General features: G+C 53.8%; 1 protein-coding gene across 18 annotated transcripts in view; it reads left to right on the forward strand.

Moving 5' to 3' along the window:
* The window catches only part of ATP11A (ATPase phospholipid transporting 11A), a 184,623-nt gene extending 168,160 nt beyond the window's left edge, over positions 1 to 16,463 (forward strand). For 2 of the 18 annotated variants that reach the window (XM_009005295.5, XM_078333429.1), the window contains 5 exons: positions 1,541 to 1,606; positions 2,999 to 3,102; positions 5,133 to 5,298; positions 7,848 to 7,934; positions 11,393 to 16,463. In XM_009005295.5, the coding sequence (XP_009003543.1) occupies positions 1,541 to 1,606; positions 2,999 to 3,102; positions 5,133 to 5,298; positions 7,848 to 7,925 (414 nt within the window). In that variant the 3' untranslated portion in view covers positions 7,926 to 7,934; positions 11,393 to 16,463. Of the gene's footprint in view, positions 1 to 1,540; positions 1,607 to 2,998; positions 3,103 to 5,132; positions 5,299 to 7,847; positions 7,935 to 10,177; positions 10,282 to 11,392 lie in introns of all 18 variants that reach the window. The other 16 variants (XM_009005346.5, XM_078333469.1, XM_009005394.5 and 13 more) reach the window with 8 other exon arrangements.
* Positions 16,464 to 17,306: the final 843 nt, after the last annotated feature.

Here is a 17,306-nt window from a genome sequence, read left to right on the forward strand (position 1 = left end):
CCACTGTGCCATCCTCACAGGTGGGCGTGTGGTCCTGAGGGTCCACTGTGCCATCTTCACAGATGGGTGTGTGGTCCTCAGGGGTCCACTGTGCCATCTTCACAGGCAGGCATGTGGTCCTCAGGGTTCCACTGTGCCATCCTCACAGGCGGACATGAGGTCCTGAGGGTCCACTCTGCCATCTTCACAGATGGGCATGTGGTTCTCAGGGGTCCACTGTGCCATCCTCACAGGCGGGTGTGTGGTCCTCAGGGGTCCACTGTGTCATCCTCATGGGCAAGGCATGTGGTCCTCAAAGGTCCACTGTGCCATCCTCACAGGTGGGCGTGTGGCCCTCAGGTCCACTGTGCCATCTTCACAGGTGGGTGTGTGGTCCTCCAGGATCCACTGTGTCATCCTCACGGGCAAGACATGTGGTCCTCAAAGGTCCACTGTGCCATCCTCATAGGCGGGTGTGTGGTCCTCAGGGGTCCACTGTGCCATCTTCACAGGCAGGCGTGTGATCCTCAGGGGTTTACTATGCCATCCACATCGGCAAGGCCTGTGGTCCTCGGGTCCACTATGCCATCTTCATAGGCGGGCGTGTGGTCCTCAGGGGTCCACTGTGCCATCCTCATGGGCTGGGCGTGTGGTCCTCAGGGGTCCACTGTGCCATCCTCACAGGCTGGGTGTGTGGTCCTCAGGGGTCCACTGTGTCATCCTTAGGGGTCTGTCTGTGTCTGTGCTTCTCCAAACCTCGGTGCCCTCTGCATCCTGCTGTGTTGCCAGCTGGCAGCTGGTGGGTCCTGCAGGCCTTCCCTCCTCCACGGCCTCCTGGGTGTGGCTGTTGGCAGATCTGTGGTTCTGGCCACACGCAGGGCAGCCTCTGTCCAGCTCTGTGCTGCCTGCCTGCTTATCTTCCCCTCCTGAGGAAGGTTCCCCCGTGAGAAGCCCCCGCGGTTCCACCTCTATGTGGGTACCAGGCTGTTTTCCCTGATCGTTCACTCACAGAACATTCCAGCCTCCGTTCTTCCACAGCAGGCAGGAGTCTGAGCTGAGTTCAGAAGGGAACAGACACAAATGTACAAGACTGTTCCTGAAACCTGTACAGTGTAGCTGGGTAATCAGGCGTCCGTCTCTTCTACATAAAGCACAAAACAGAAAAAGGAGGTTTGCAGGTCCCCGGGTTCGCATTATGGATGTTTAAATGCCAACTGTGAGGGAGTTTCTGGGCTTAGTTTGAGACCTTGGGATCAACCGACATCTGTTGTGGCTGAGAGCATTGAGCAGGGCCGGTGTCAAGAGCGGGCAGAAAGTTCCGGATGGGGGGCTCTGAGCCCCTCATTGAGCCACAGACTGGTGATGGAAGATGCAGCCGGGAAACTGGGGTGTCCTGCCGTGCCCCAGGAGTGGGGGCTGTTGCATCTTCTTTTACGTGGTAATGAGAAAACATAGTTCTCATATCTTTGGGGTTTGAAGTGTTGGCAAGCAGGAAAAATGAGATGTATTTTCTGAAACTCTACATAAAAACAAGATGACTTGGACTATTTTCCCCAAACAGATATTTGGAAACTGGACGTTTGGGACACTGGTGTTCACTGTGATGGTGTTCACAGTCACACTAAAGGTGAGTGCTCCCATGCTCAGTAACACTGAAGGTGAGTGCTCCCACGCTCAGTCACACTAAAGGTGTGTGCTCCCACGCTCAGTAACACTGAAGGTGAGTGCTCCCACGCTCAGTCACACTAAAGGTGAGTGCTCCCATGCTCAGTAACACTGAAGGTGAGTGCTCCCACGCTCAGTCACACTCACGTCCCCTCCAGCCACAGCAAATCCCTGCTGTCAGTCACACCAAAGGTGAGTGTTCCGATGCTCATGTTCCCCACCCCCAGCCACAGCGAGTCACTGCTCTGTAGGCCTCACCCCTCTGAGTTCTCTGAATTAGAACTCCGTACTAAGGCTGGAAGCCACCCTGCACCCAGCTCAACTCCTGTAGCACCCCTGGGCATCCTCATCCTGCTGTTTAGACAGGTAATGCACAGCCACTCAGCACACCCGGCCACCCCGTGTGCGAACCCCAGAGGTATGTCGAAGGAAACCTCAGGAGAGCACCGCCTCTTGGTGAAAGAATTCAGGCTAGAATTCTTTTCAGGGGCAAGAAGCCTTCCCCCCAGCGCCATCAAAATGCATTTTAATTGGAACAAATTAATGTATTTTGGAAAATTTCATTCTTTTTAAAATCCAGTGAAATTCTGTACAGAATATATCATTGTGAAATCTCAAAACCCATCAGACTGAGTCTTAAAAGTGATACCAAAACATTCCTAAAGTGATTTTTTTAAATAGTGATATAAACAACACCTGAATCTAAACTAACTCTCTGCCAGACACAGTGGCTTACGCCTATAATCCCAGCACTTTGGGAAGCCAAGGCAGGCGGATCGCCTGAGGTCAGGAGTTCGAGACCAGCCTGGCCAACATGACAACATGGCCATGTCTCTACCAAAAATACAAAAATTAGCCAGGCACGGATGCATGCCTGTAATCCGGCTACTTGGGAGACTGAGGCAGGAGAAGCACTTGAACCTAGGAGACAGAGATTGCGCGAGCTGAGATTGCACCACTGCATTCCACCCTGGGCAACAGAGAGAGACTCTGTCTCAAATAAATACATTTTTTAAAGTACCTTTTTTTAGGTAGTGACATAAACAACACCTTAATCTGAAGTGACTTCCTTCGGTAGTGATGTAAACGCCTTAATCCGTGGCCCCAACGCCCACGTCTGGGAAATGATCCATGGCCCTTTCCCCGGGATCTGGGACTGTGGTGTCACCACCGCCTCCCTCTCGCAGGCCGTGTGAGGTGTCGTTCTGCCTTCCTGAGCGGTTTTCTGTGGGCATTGAGTCGCCATTGCTGGGTCTCGTGTTTGGTTTCGTTTCTCATCACCCCAGCTCTCTCTCCTATCACCGATCCAGGCTCCTCAGATGACACCATTCACTGCCTTTTTTTTTCCTTTTAGCTTGCATTAGACACACACTACTGGACTTGGATCAACCATTTTGTCATCTGGGGGTCACTGCTGTTCTACGTCATCTTTTCGCTTCTCTGGGGAGGAGTGATCTGGTAAATATCCGATAAACAGCCGATAATCTGGTAACTATCACGTGCTTGTTACTACCTCAGTCGTTCTGCACTATTTTTTAATTGGGTTGAAGACGCATTTTCCAGCGAGGCTGCTGGTTGGGGCAAGTGTTCGTTGAATACCTGCTGTGTGCTGGGCGTCATGTGGGGTCCTAGGATGGGGTTGGGGGCAAGGACACACGGGGGTCCCTGTTCCTGTGACCTGCACCTACAGGAGGAGGGAGATGCTAACTGATAACAGCTAGTGATGAGTTCTGTGGAGGAACAGACCAGGGTTCTACACCAGGGGACCTGGGTCAGACTGGAAGGCTGGAGATGACTGCTCAGAAAAAGTCATCATTTAAATTGAAACCTGGAAGAAGGGCACCATCATCACAGCTGGCAACTCCCAGCTGCTAACTGCCTCCCACAACAAGGCGCTGGCCAGGCATTTGACAGGTCCTATCTCACTCCGTCCTCACAGACCACAGACAAGTTGGGCCCAAGCATGTGTGTGGCAGGGCCAGACCTTGTCCACGGCAGCCTGACTCCTGGGACAGCCTCTGGTTTGCGGGAGAAGCAGGAGGAGCGCGGGCCTGGGTGGGAGGGAGGAGGTCTTCAGTCAGTGGGAGCGGTGGCCAGTGGAGAGGGGCTGGGACCAGGCTGCAGAGCAGGCAGGGTAGCCTCCTGGGCCACCGGCCGTGGGGATCCTGGCTTGAGGCTGCCGTGGTCAGTTGTGTCATTGGAGGGCTATGGGCAGAGCACAGCAGAGTTGGGTGGCTGTTTTAAAAAGCCCACAGTGGCTGCGTGTTGAGCTGATGAAAGGGTGGTCAGTCCAGAGACTGTCACAGGAAGCCAGGAAACAACACTGGGTGGTGGCCCCAGACCAGATCCCAATCTCAGCCCCAGCACTGCAGCCTCTGCCACAGCCCTGTGCAGACCTGGGTCCAGGGAAACCCTCAGGACCCCTGACCTGGGCGGGATTCTCAGCTCAGGAAGCGTCCCTCCAGATTCTCTCGTTCAGCCAGCGGCCCCTGGTGGCCCCAGGTCGCATTACACAGTCCCAGAGATGAGAGCTGAGCTTCAAGGATTTGGAGGCCCGGCCTCCGAGAGCCCAGCGTTCTAGCAGCCCCGAAGGCCGTGGCTGAGTAAGAATACTCCATCCCAAAACCTCTCTGACTGCTCCTGGGCTTTGGAGCCAAGGGGCCACAGCCCGTCCGCCTGGGTAGAGCCCTGGCCTGTTGCTTCGTTTCCTAAAACACTGACCCCGAGTCTCTGATGTGCTGGGAGCTCGCCATGTCACCCCTGCTTGGCGACAAGACCCATCCTCCTGCCCGCCACCGGCACTGCATGGGTGCCCACAGCCCCGTCCCAGGCCTGCCAGCAGCTCCTCGTCCCCTGTCACCCACCATGTGTGCTGTTTCCCTCCATGGTCCACACCCCAGTTCACTGTGCTTCCTGGGGTGAGCCCCATCTCTGTGTCTCTGCCACTGTCCGTAGTGCCTGGAACGTGGAAGGCAAGTAGGAATCCTTACCAGGACCACGAATAGAAGTGGCTCTGTGGGCTCAGGCTGGCTGTTGGGTCACCGGTCCCTCCTCGCCAGCTCAAGGAGCCCGACGAAGACATCTTTGAATTATCCTCCTTCCAGGGAGGGCGTCATTGCCCGCTCTGTTTCGACGGCCAGTGCTCAGCACACCCTTCCCATCTGATGGCCGAGGTGTCGGGATAGAAAAACATCCCCGTTTCAGTCCCTTTTCTTTTTGCTTCTGTGAAACTGAACTTCAGAGACTTCCATTTTGCCTTTGAAATGATGTCACAGAATTCCTCCTCTCGTTCTTCTTACGCCAGCACTGCCGGGAGGTTCTATACATTCATTTTTTACATGATAGATGCAGAGCAGGCTACGTGGCTTGCCAAGCAACTCTGACTGGCAAAAGTGCAAACCCCCAGGACAAACAACCCCTTCCAGTGAGTAAAGAGGCTGTCCCCGGAGTACAGGCCTCACCTGCGGCTTCTCTTCCCTGCCCCTCAGGCCGTTCCTCAACTACCAGAGGATGTACTACGTGTTTATCCAGATGCTGTCCAGCGGGCCCGCCTGGCTGGCCATCGTGCTGCTGGTGACCGTCAGCCTCCTTCCCGACGTCCTCAAGAAAGTCCTGTGCCGGCAGCTGTGGCCGACGGCAACAGAGAGAGTCCAGGTATGGAGCATCCCCAACCGGGACGGGGGAGCCTCAGCGCCCCGGCCCCAGGACTGGGAGATGACCATTTCGACAGCATGAAAGGTTTGGGTTCCATGAAAATATGATCAATCCAAGCATCACTAATGAGATTCCCAGTGACGCGTGATGTTAAACATCAGGGAGATTTGACGACTGATGTTTGTTTCAACCTAGACAGTCATCTGAAACAAGACACAAATAAGAGAAAAAGATTCATACGGAAGGCAAATTATTTTATGTAAATGCAGGACGCTTTAAAATTAATCATTACTTTAAAAGGCTGAATTATATAATTTTTAAGGATGGTAAATTTGGCTGGAAATGGAAGCATTTATATCAGGAGATGCTGGTATTGGTAGAGCTGCTTATTTTCCACACTCCCATGTTTTAGCCACCAGCAGAATTCTGGGTCCAAGGAAGACGTGACAATGCCGAGTGCCCCCCGCCTAGGTTCAGCGTTCGACAGGTGTAAGGACTTGGCCCCCAGCCCCCCCATCCTTTGCAGCAGCTGGGCTCTGGCTTCAAGCTCAGGCCTGGAGTCAGGGGACAGCACAACCCTAAATCAGGGGCAGTGACTGTGCCTTCTGCTGCTGTCCCAAGAAGCCTGCCTGCCCTCGGAGGGCCACTGCACCTGTCACAGGACTCTGTTAACAATGCAGGTTTCAAGTTGCATTACCCCCAATTTTTTTTTTTTTGGAGACAGAGTCTCACTCTTTTGCCAGGCGCCAGTCTGGTGTACAGTGGTGTGATCTTGGCTCCCTGCAACCTCCGCCTTCCAGCTTCAAGCAGTTCTCCTGCCCCAGCCTCCTGAGTAGCTGGGACTACAGGCTTGCGCCACCACACCCAGCTAGTTTTTGTATTTTAGTTGAGACAGGGTTTCACTGTGTTGGCCAGGATGGTCTCGATCTCTTGACCTTGTGATCTGCCTGCCTCAGCTTCCCAAAGTGCTAGGATTACAGGTGTGAGCCACCGCACCTGGCCCATTCCCCAAAATTTCTAATTGCCCTGTGAGGTGGGGCCCTGGACTGGGCAGGGCAGAAGCCCTGTGGGGAAACGAAGGGTGGGGAGGCCCTGGCAGTGGCCACTCCTGCAGGGTGTGAGGCTGCCCAGGACGGACACAACAGCGCAGATGGTAGGAAGACAGGGAGCAAGGACGTTCTAGGGCCCCAGCCCTGACTCATTTCTGCAGCTCAGACACCCGGGGCCTGGCTCCCAGCTGGGAGGGAAGACAGGTCGCCCTCCTCGGGGGCACAGCCCCACCCACCCCCCCTCCAGCAGTCAGAATGGGATCCTGGCTTGAAAGCTTTCTTGGGACGTTGGTGCTGATTTAAAATGTTGAAACTGACACCGCCAGTTCCTGGCACTCCCTCCTTCATGCCTCCTGCCACAGTTTGTAAAATCAGAGCGAGGAAACCCCCTCTCAGCATATTGAAGATGTCCACACACAGCTCCACTGCCTCGGGGACCACAGGCAGGAGAAATGCAACAGGGTGCACATGTCAGCTGCCTCTAAGACAGTCCCACCGAGGGGTCTCGATGCAGGGAGGGGAGCCCTGCCTGTGACCAGCCAGTGGGGCAGGAGCCGGGGCCCAGGCTGAGACTCCATGGCCCCCAGTGCTTCAGGGAAACTTGCTGGTGCCAGGCAGCCACTGCCCAGCCCTGCAATGGCCTGAGAAGCAGCGGTCCAATGGCGCTTTTCTCGAAGCATGGTCCTTGGCTCCTGAGCCCTTCAGACGTGCGGTTCTACAGTGGGCACACATGTTATGACAGGGCTCTGCGCACGGGACACACGTCATAACCACATCCCATACATGGGGATGTGGCAGACAGGTAGGTCACGAGGACACCGTGCACAGAGGAGGCAGCAGGGCTGGTGTCTGACACCAAGAGCGAGCAGATATGGCTTGGGGGTGTCCGCTGGGCCCCCAGCTGTGGCCATAGCAGTGTGGCTTGGGATTTATGAGAGTCTCAGCCCTACCTGGCCCCAGAGCGCTCATGGATGCAGTGGCTCTTGGTCAGAGACACCCGAGCACACAGACGGTGAACTCGGGGGGTTAGGAGGGCCCCTCCCCTAGGACTCTGGGCTCTTCGTAACAGTGTGCGTGCAGCCTCCACAGTTGGGGCTGCTGAGAGTCATGCCCCAGACGCATCTGACCACAGGCCTTCTGCTCTGCGGCCCATCCCCAGGGTGGGCGGGCCCCAGGGGCACTGTGGGAATGCCAGTCGGGACCCTCCCCGTCCCTCCCTTTGTTTAGAAGCCCCTGTTCTGCTGTGGGTCTCGGCATCCCACAAGGGCCCTGCAGGAGACATAAAGCCGGGGGTGGAGGGCTGGCAGGTCACGGCGGGGGCACCGGTGTCTGTCCAGAGTGGCCAGGTGAACGTGCATGTGGGGGTGAGCCTCTGACTAACTTCGCTCTGTCTCTTGTTTCTCTTTCCTTCCTGTTTTCTTCCGTCTTCTGACCGCTTTGCCTAAACTCCCACACCTTGTTCACATGCCCCTGTGTGTGGCCACTGATCTCGGGACTCAGACTAAGAGCCAGTGCCTTTCTGTCGAGCAGTCAACCATCTTTATGCTTTCTCAGACTTCCAGCAGCCTGAGTTTCTGACGGAACAAGGTGATACTCCCCTGCCTTCCGCGCGCTTGGGATGGTAGACCTGGGGCAGCAGGGCTGCACCCATCCCCAGAGCCCCAAGTCCACATGCTGTAGTGCAGTGTCCACTAGCTGCCAGGCACAGCAGCCCCACATCGGGAAGCCCACCACCACTTCACCTGCAGACTGATGGTGGGCTATGTTTTCCATCAGTCACACGTAACCAGGGTTTCTCCCTCTGTCCGTCCACAAAGCCCGAGACCCCACCTGTGAAGGCTCAGACACAGCTGTCAGTGAGAGCCAGCCATATGACCCCTCACACAGGTGTCAGAGGGGTCCCTAGGCAGGAAGGTGTGGTCACACAGGCCCTGAGCTCAGCACAGCCTTCCCTCCACAGCCTGCAGAGCAGGGACCACCAGGCCTCCTCCCTCACGCACCCACTTCCGTGCCCATTCTGCAGCTGGAAACACTGAGGGCAGCTAGGATCACATGGTGCGCTCACCCGTGCATACTTCAGAAAAGGGGGGCCAAGCTGAGTCACGCAGCTGGAGATAGGGACAGAAGTGTTTGGTGTCAAATGTTTGACCAAATTCCCTTTTTACGTTTCTTTAAATGAAGACTTCATTGTTTTTTTAAAAAGCCTTTTATTACTAATTTGCCTTAAAAATGGCTACCCTGGCCCTTCTGGGCAACGTAGAGGTGTTCACACGCCACTTTCCTGTGGTGGCGTCCGTGGCCAGAGCTCTCGTCAGGGTGCAGGCTGCAGGGGCCACGCGTTGTCAAGTCGCCTGCTGTCTTCCAGCCGTGTGCTCCTGCACCGTGTGCTTGGGCACTGTGAGAACACCAGTGGGGACCCTCCCTGTCCCACCCTGTGTTCACACACACCTCAGAATCAGTGATGCTTTGGAAATGCAAACCTGGTGTTACTGTTTTACCAAATGCAACTTAGAAAATGCCCAGAGCAGGAAAGGGCTTTTTCCTTAAATAAGACCGTCTTCTATATATTTTAAACACTGTTTTTAACTGGCGGCATGGTCCTTTTTAAGTCCAAGTGATTAATAGGAATCAAAACTTTTCTAATTTAGTGTCATCAGAATTTGTTAGATTAAATTACAGAATTTCACCGTTTTCATACTTGAAAGCATTTAGCAGGAAGTTACTAGGAGCACTTTAATAAGTCATAGGAGGTCCTTAAGAAACTGAGTAAATCACACCAACTCTGGAATAGAAGTAAACATTGTTACTATCGCTGAAGTTCACTGGGAGCTGATTTGCTTCTGAGCACGTGCAGAAGCTGAGCCCGGCTGCTTAGAGTCCGCAGCTGGCCGGGAGGTTGACCTGGCCCCTGTGAGGCCCCAGCATGACCCCTGCAGGCAGGGCTGGCACGCACCTGAACAGAGTGCCCAGCACACACAGGACAGGCTGTGGTGCTGGGACCACCCGCGTTCTGCAAAACTTTGGAGGAATAGACGTGTCAGCAGTCTTCACGCGGGCCTTCGGAAGGATGGCTTCCTTTTAACCTGTTCCTACGGAAAAGAGAAACCTCGCGGGCATCAGCTATGTGCGTTATATATGTGCAGCTCACATATATAAGTCCGCACTGGCGTCCCTCTCTGCGTCTGTCTGCATGCCGTTCACCTCTCCGTCACTGTCCCTGGGAAGGCTGACGGCCTCATCCTTCGTTTCCTGCTTGACATTTCCCACTCGGACCCGCAGCTCCAGGCTCTCGGTTCTTCAGCTCCTGCGCTTCCCTTACTCTTTGAATAGACTAAGCCTTGGCTGCAAGATCTCAGGGGAGCTCTGTGAGCACGTTGGCCTCAGGACACTCGGCCACAGGGCCCTGGCAGAGCGGCTCCTGGGGCTGGCTGGCTGCCGTGGAAGTGGGCGTGTGGCCAGATGTGTGGCTTCAGGATTCCAGAGGTGCCCGTGGACCTTCCACCTGAGGGACTCAGACCCTCTGCCTCCCACAGGTGCTGTGACCTGTCTCTGAGCCAGAGGCTGCCTCAGTTCTGGGCTTGGGCTCCGCATGGGAGCGGCCCTGCTGGGACAGCGTCTGTTTTCCCGGAGAGGCCCGAAGCCCTTGCCCTGGCAGCAGCTCCATGATGCCCCATGCAGACTTTAACAGGGGCTCAGAGCCTCTTCCTGCTGGGGCCCACAGATGGTGCAGGCAGAGGCTGGGGTGCTCCTGGTGCCCATGGGTGCCAGCTCAGCAGCTCCACGTGGCCCGTGTTGGGTGTCACCACTCCATGTCTTTCCTCGCCTTGCAGAGGGGCGTGAAGCACAAGGCTCCGGTCCAGGCCGCACAGAGCAACGACAGGCCCCTCCTGAAGGACCTCCTACAGCGGCCAAGGCGCAGTTAGCTCCATGCTAGGTAACGTGCGGCTGCTGGGTGCCGCCGGTGTGTTGTGCCTCAGACCTGTGTTCTTCCAAAGTTTTGTTGTGCTGTGCTGTATTTGATAACAAAGTTCACAGTGGAAAAGAGCAGCCCTCTTTACACACACATGCGTTTGCTGTCCCAGGTAAGTGGCCCGCCTGAGGGCAAGCTGACTACACATGGAACATTCTGTGCACACACACGCACCCCAGGTGCACGCCACGCAGCCTGAGCAGGCCCAGCAACGTCAGATACTGGCTTACCATCCTGGTCTTTCAGGAGAACCAGCTTCACTTAAAAGGCCTCACAGGAAGGAGCCTGCTTTGAAATCACGTGGATATTGCATGATTCGTGTGGAACCCGGACCCAGGCAGGCCAGCCAGAGCACGTAGCTTGTCATCTGTCTGACAGCCATGGAGGCCGTGAAGACAACTGCTCCTGCTGGCGTTTCCACTGTGGCACCCTGGTCTGAAAGTGGGCGGACCTAGGGATGGCCCCCCAACAGATGGTGCATGCTGCCGGCCTCCTGCTGCTCCCCACACCAGTCAGAGCTGCAGGGCCCGTGCACATCCGGGGCCCCGATGGGCTGTCAGTAAGAAGTCATGCAGGCCCCGTCCGCGTGCTGACACCCAGGGCAGCAAGCTGAGGGGACACAAGCCACACACACCCAGCACATCAACCTGGTCCCTGTAGGGTGGGGCCTCCCCTCTCTGGGGCAGTGAGTGAACTGTTATGTCCGAGGGTCTCTGGGTACGGGAGGGCATTTGACCTCTCACTGCACAGGACACCAGCAACAGGGAGGAGGCCTGTAGGTTTCCTGTCCATGGCCTGTATCCCTGGAGCCCCTGGGTTCTTCCATGGGATGGTGGGACAGGAGGACGGTACTCTGTTAGTACCAAAAGGGAGAGGTGCTCGTTCCTACGCAGAGACCCCTTGCCTCTGTGTGGCTTCTCTGGGGTTGGGGGGTGGGGTGGATCTCTCAGAATGAGGCCATGTCCTCAGTTGAGTCTGGCAGTTCCTGCAGGAGGTGACGGTCGTGAGTGCATCCCAGAGTGACTTAGCCCCATGGGGATCCCCGAGACTGACTGTGTGTCTCTCATTCTCTCAGCAGAATGGGTGCGCACAGCCTTGGGACCGAGACTCAGAATTCACCCCTCTTGCCTCTCTGCAGAGCCCAGGCTACCAGAGCACCTGTCCCTCGGCCACCTGGAGCAGGTCCAGGCCTCAGCAGGTGACACTCGCAGTCTGGAAGGGGAAGGTGTCCGCGGAGCCCCCACCTGCCCCTGGCTGTTCCCATCATTCCTGCAGTTCCAGCTCAATGCCCGGCTGCCCTGGGTCCCTTGTGGGAATGCTCGTGTGATGGGCGACCCCCAAGCCTGTGGAGACTGTGCTTGTGCCTATTCCTGGCCCCCAGCAGGCAAGGAGGGGCCACAGGCCTTACCTCGAGCGTGGCCATTGGCCATCTGGACTAGCGCTGCGGTGGTTCAGCCATGGTGGTGGCCTCTGGGCCTTCAGCTCAACTCAGAAGGGACATTCTGCCGGCCCACCCTGTGCACCATGCAGAAGAGGCCGTTCCCCCAGGCCTGTGTCTTCACCCACCTGCCATCATCAGTCTTTGCTGTCACTGGGAGAGAAGAGCCATCCAGGGACCCGTGGTGGCCCACGTGTGGACGCTGCCCACTGCTGTGTCCTGCTTGCCTGGCCGCCGCCCATGCCCTCCGTAGGGTGAGGTGAAGCTGTGGCAGTGTGCCCTTTACTCAAGAACCCTCAATCCTCATGCTGTGGGAAGGGCCAGGTCACTCGGATACTGTCATCCCCACCGACGCAAGGCTGTGCCCTGCTCATGTGGGGGCGTTTCCCCGCAGGTAAAGCTGAGCCCGCCTGCCCTGTGTGTCAGGCTGGCTGAGTTGCGGTCTCTTCCCATCACTGGCAGCCTCCTGGAGAAAGCAGTGCCACGTGGGAGGACAGGGCCATGCCAGCAGCTCCCGGCCCTGCAGCAGAAGTGCCAGGATGTCCGTCAGCCACTCGCCTGAGCACAGAGCCATCAGCCCACCCCCACCACTTTTATGGGAGAATGTTGATCTCGTGTGTGTGAGGGCCAGGGGGACAGATACTTGGCTGTGATGGGCAGACATCCTCTGTCCCCGTGGAGGGGTGACCTCCAAGGTGGCGGTCATGCCCCAGAGCCTGTCTCGGGCTGATTGGGGTGGCCCACAGGAAGGGGGTCAATTCCAACAGGCAGCACTGCGCCCCCACCCGCCAGGCTCTGCCTCGCCGCATCCCCTTGTCCCCGTGTCCCCACATCCCAACGCAGGGCTCTCCTTCCTCTTAGGATTCTGTTCAGCGACAGCTGCTGTGATAGGAAGTCCCTGTTGCTCTCTATACCGGCATTTCTATTTCTACAAACCTTTACGTAGCCTTAATGGTCCTTAAAGAAGACATTTCAGTGTGAAATTCAGACTTCAGACGCTGAAACTGCTGCCTTTTGGGAAAGCATCATCGGATGTGCAGGTGCCGTCCTCACGCCCGCCCGCACACACCGCACCGGGAAACAGGGCCGTGGCAGGGGAAGCCCAGGGCGGTTCCGAGGTGCTTGACAGTAGGTGTTTTTGGAAGCTCAAATTTCACCATTTGATTGTATAATCTTTTACCTAGAAAATATTTATTTGAACTAGAGGATAAATCAACTGTAAGAACAGTGAACACAGTGGCTGGGATGAACTAAGGTGACAAACACCACACCAAAGATTAGGGTAGGGAGCAGCTGGCTTGAGCAGACAGAATGCAGAGGACTCCACGCTGTCCCGCGGGGCCGTCCCGCCCCGAGGTCCCTGTGCGGCCGCCCTGGCTTGGCAGTCCTGCCCATGCCACCCCGCGAACAACGGTGTGTGCATTTTTACAGCCCTTTTTAAGAACCCAATGTGGGTGTAAATGTAATACCTGTAGGGAGACAGGCTCTCTGTATGCTCAGTTAACAAATTATTTGTAATGTATTTTTTTAGAAATCTTAAAATTGCCTTTGCACTGAAGTATTTTCATAGCTGTTTATATCTCTTCGTTTATTTAACATACAGTCTAATTTTAAAACTATGTTTTTAAAGCTTTCCTTTTTAAGTTTATGAAGTTTTGGCCACTTTACATTTAGATTCTGGGGAGAGTATTGACTGAACGTTCCAGTCTCTGATGAATGTGAATTTCAGGTTTGATTTTATCCTACACACAACTTCCTTTCTTGGTATTTCTGGTGCCGGCGATTAGTTGAACAGCATATTTAAGGTACGATAATTTGCTACGCTTCTTCTTTACAATTCATTGCAGTTTCATCTGCTTTCTATGTGTTGTTAATTTCCATCCTTCAGCCTTAAAAACAGAAGATTCTCACGTGAAGGGTTAGTAAGCTGGGGCCCAGTCTGCTTGTGTCGAGATAGTCACCACGTACCTCTGACAACAAGTCTTAGTGTGACAGTCACTCAATCTTACACACTCCCAAACATGTTTTTAAAAGTTGCTTGGGAAATTATTAAATGAATGTGCCTGATAATTTGAAATAGACAAGCGGCACGAGACAAAAAATAAAAGGATGGGAAGACCCTCAGTGACTGACGTTGCAGCTGTGACTCCACAGTTTTCCACCTCACACTAGTTAGAATTTACTTGCCTTTAACTTTGAAGCAAGTAATGTCAACTTGAAGCACTTTGTTTTTAAAAATCTTATTCGCTGCTGCACATGTTAATAAATTACCAACTTGTAACTCAGCATGTTGGTCAGATACACGGTTGCTGCTCCACACCCAGTCCCTGCCACAGACCGTCTGTCTCATACACTCACAGGCTGCACATGAGTTCCCTGCACTTTGGCTCTACTTCGCTCACAGCCATGTACACATGGAGGCTTGCACACAGGAACACATGCATACATATGCACATGGACACAGGCATGCAAGCTCCAACAGGCATGCATGCACACAAATGTGTGTGAGCTCCTACACATACACGCACACACATACGGACACCACAAAAGCATGTGTGACCTACACACATAGGAAATCCATGCATAGATGTACACATACCACAGGCACATGAAAGCTCCTACACACACAATGCATGCATGCACACACACCACAAACCTATACACACAATGCATGCATGCACACACATGACAAACCTACACACACAATGCATGCATGCACACACACCACAAACCTATACACACAATGCATGCATGCACACACATGACAAACCTACACACACAATGCATGCATGCACACACACCACAAACCTATACACACAATGCATGCATGCACACACATGACAAACCTACACACACAATGCATGCATGCACACACACCACAAACCTACACACACAATGCATGCCTGCACACACACCACGTTCCTACACATGGACACGTGAGTACACACATGCATGTACATTAAGCACGTATGTACAAGCTCCTACAGGCTGCTCTCACATGCCTACGCACACCAGAAATACGTATGAACTTTTATACCTGTACACATGCATACATACACATGTATTCACTACAAACACGTGTGCAAGTTCTCACACACAAACGTGTACACACACCGCAGACATGAGTTCCAAGACATGTAAACACACATGCACACGTGAGCTCCTACACATGTACATGCACATGCACACACCCCCAGACGTGCAGGCTCCTGCACTCATGAACACATGCATGTATACACATGTATACGTACATAAACACGTGTGCACACATGAATGCATACACATATGTGCCACAAACACATGCACCCTTGCCTGGTGTCCCACACTGCATTCTTCTTCCTTCCTGAGGGCCCTGTGAGGGGCCTCTGGCCAGGCATGAGAAGATGGGGCTCCCTGGACCCTACCCCATGCCTCTGTGTGATGAAGAGTCCTCCTGATAGAATGTCTGGGTTTTGCAGAGCAGGCCCTGGGGGGTGAAGCCACAGCTTCACTTACACAGCTGCTCTGTGACCAACACTTGGTGCCCTGGACAAGGCCCTTTCCCCTTCAGGGAGGTCCAGCCCCACAAGATGAAATGTCCCCTTGGCTCAGCCCTAAACCAGGCGGCCACAGTAGGACTGGCTGCACCAACGCCACACCTCATCCCTGACATGTCAGGGAGCAGCTTTCTGCCACAAGCCAGCTGGGCAGGGCCACAGCCTCTTCAAGCCCCAATCAACCCAGCTTGTGTCTGAGCAGACGTGGTAAACAAGCAGGCCACACAACCTTGAGGGAGGAGGCCAGAAACGGCCAGCCTCTCCCACACGGTGACCATTCGGCTTGCCGAGCGTTTAAACACGTTTAGACATGCTGTTGTGACCCCACTGAGTTGAGCCTCGGCCCAGGGTCCAGTGCCCAAGCAGGAAACCCCCAGCCTCCTCCTTCAGACCACTCTGTTCATGTGTTTTGCACTGACTCGTGTTGAATAATGCAAACCACTTTTATTTAATCTTACTGTTATTTATCTGACAACTCAGCGTCTGACAGCTTGATGTGCAGGTCCTTGCATCCTACATTTCTTTAGGAAGTTACCCATTTGTAACTTTAAAAACAGGAAATATATCAGTTGGCAAATGTGATCTTTTTTATTTTTAGCTAAAGGTGGGTGAACGTGAACGAAACGGTTCTCATGTTGTGTCTATAAGCAGCTTTGATGGGACGTGTTAGAAGTGTCATGAAAGTATGATTCTACTTTTGCAGAAAACAAATCTAAATATCAATTTATATAGCTTTATTTTTTACCTTATCAAAGTATACGGAATTTTAATATGCATATATTGTGTCTGACTTAAAATTAAAATGTCTGCGTTACCATTTAAAATGTCTATTCATTATGTAATGTAATAAAAGAAGGTCTTCAAAAATGTATTTAACATGAATGGTATCCATAGTCGTCATCATCATAAATACTGGAGTTTATTTTTAAATTATTGAACATAGTAGGTGCATTTAACACAGTAACATTTAACTGTTAATTCATTAATCTGCTTTGAAAAATTAAGTTGTGAATGAAACCAAATATAGCATTTCTGTAAAGCTTATTTTGTATGCTCCTGGTTTTAACTTTTATTTCTGTAGATGAACTGACTTGATAATACTATGTTGGACTTTTCTCTAGACTATCTAAGCAGGAGACCTGAATCTGCTTGCAATAAAGAATAAAAATCTGCTTCAGTTTCTTCATAAATGAATTCACACAAGTGGCCTGTACATTTTCTGCCAGTAGAAACAGTGTAGTAAGAACACTTTCTCAGCGTGCTTCTGTGTGGGACGGAGGTGAAGAGCCCAGTGTGAGTGCTGCGGGCCCTCCCTGGCTGTTCCCTGCAGAGACCCCAGGTGTCCTGGGTGCTGACCGCCCTGGACGCCAGGGCCTGCACAGAAAGGGAAACTCAGGACTGGGTTTCCCAACCCTTCTAGTTCACCCCACTATTAGCTCCTCCCTGACTGATCTCTGCTAAGCCCCTTCCTTCCACCTCGTTCCTGGGGTCTAGGCACCCCCTTTCTATCCCACTTCTCCCTTCCTCTTGACCAAACCCCAGGCTCCTCCAGGCCCTTCAGCCTCCTGGACTCTGTCAGCCGAACCCAGCTTTGCCCACTCTGAAGTGGGGGACAATTCCCTGCCCCCTGCCCCTCCCAACATTGGCAGAATTCTGGGTGTTCTGCCACAGATCCCCCATAATGCCCCTTGGCCTCTGAGGCCGTGGTCTTGTCCCAACCCTGACCTCGCCCTCTCTCAATCCGGCCCTGCCCATGTCATACTCTCAGTCTTATGCCTTGTCTGGAAACCAACTTCAAAACGCCACCAGCTTCCAGGTCCTGAGATCCCTGCTCCATTGGGGCGCCCGGAGGGGCCTTCGTGTGAATCCTGGACTGTCCCTGCTGGCCGGTGCCTGCCTAAGTCCCGCCTGGCCACACCTCCTCTCCCTGCCCAGTCACCGGCTTCCCACGGAGTCTCAGCTCAGGGCCACCTGGGAAACACCTCCAGGAGGGGTAAGCAGGCTGCCTCGAAGCC

Source organism: Callithrix jacchus, chromosome 1, assembly GCF_049354715.1.
Source record: "Callithrix jacchus isolate 240 chromosome 1, calJac240_pri, whole genome shotgun sequence".
NCBI classification, from domain to species: Eukaryota; Metazoa; Chordata; class Mammalia; order Primates; family Cebidae; genus Callithrix; species Callithrix jacchus.